The following is a 730-nucleotide window of genomic DNA, read 5'->3' as shown; positions in this document are numbered from 1 at the left end:
CACTTCAGTTCACTTCCTGTCCACTTCACTTCACTTCCTGTCCACTTCACTTGTCAGATTCTCCTCCTCACCTTCTCCTTCCTCTTGTGTTCCAGACTTCTCCCGGCGTTCCCAAACGATATTTCCGGAAAATCGGGAACTTGATAGCAGCGTTCCAGAAGCCGGAACAAGGAATCGTCATGCCGCTGCTCTACCCCGTCACCGCTCAAAAACGGGCGTAGACGGTCTGGTGGTTACGGTCTGGACCCCGGCCTCCAGGAGGAGCCGAGGAGCAAAGACTGGTGAACTCTGAAGGATCAGGATCTCAGGCCTGACTCCTGACTCCTCCCCCTCGTTAGTGAAATACTTCCCTCCTGATGAAGTATCTCCCTCCCTCCGGGTCGTGGACGTCTCGGCACAGACTCGTGGCTCAGAGGAGTGACTCCTTCTCCGTCCGCTCACACATTCATCTCCATCACTGCATGCATAAGTTGACAACAAATATTGTGCTCTGTTTCCTTAACGCAATTGAGCTGTGCAAAAAGGCAGAGAGAAATAAATGATATCGTCTGAAATAAAACTCTTTTAAATGAGGTCACACACACACACACACACACACACACACACGACGCCGAACGTGGGACAAAAATCCAATTTGACATATTGAAGTAGTGATTTTCATGAGGAGAGTGCTGACTCCAGGAGTGGGGGAGGACGGGGGGAGGAGGGGGGGGGGGGGTGGGCCTTTATT

General features: G+C 51.8%; 1 protein-coding gene across 2 annotated transcripts in view; it reads left to right on the top strand.

Moving 5' to 3' along the window:
• The window catches only part of sh2d1ab (SH2 domain containing 1A duplicate b), a 24,310-nt gene extending 23,756 nt beyond the window's left edge, over positions 1–554 (top strand). For both annotated transcript variants that reach the window (XM_025063313.1, XM_017039186.2), the window contains exon 3: positions 96–554. In XM_025063313.1, coding sequence (XP_024919081.1) covers positions 96–221 — 126 coding nt within the window. In that variant the 3' untranslated portion in view covers positions 222–554. The remainder of the gene's footprint in view (positions 1–95) is intronic.
• Positions 555–730: the final 176 nt, after the last annotated feature.

This window comes from Cynoglossus semilaevis, chromosome 15 (genome assembly GCF_000523025.1).
Source record: "Cynoglossus semilaevis isolate Cse_v1.0 chromosome 15, Cse_v1.0, whole genome shotgun sequence".
Lineage (NCBI taxonomy): Eukaryota > Metazoa > Chordata > Actinopteri > Pleuronectiformes > Cynoglossidae > Cynoglossus > Cynoglossus semilaevis.
Note: the sequence above shows the minus strand (reverse complement) of the source record. Positions and strands in the feature narration are given on the sequence as shown.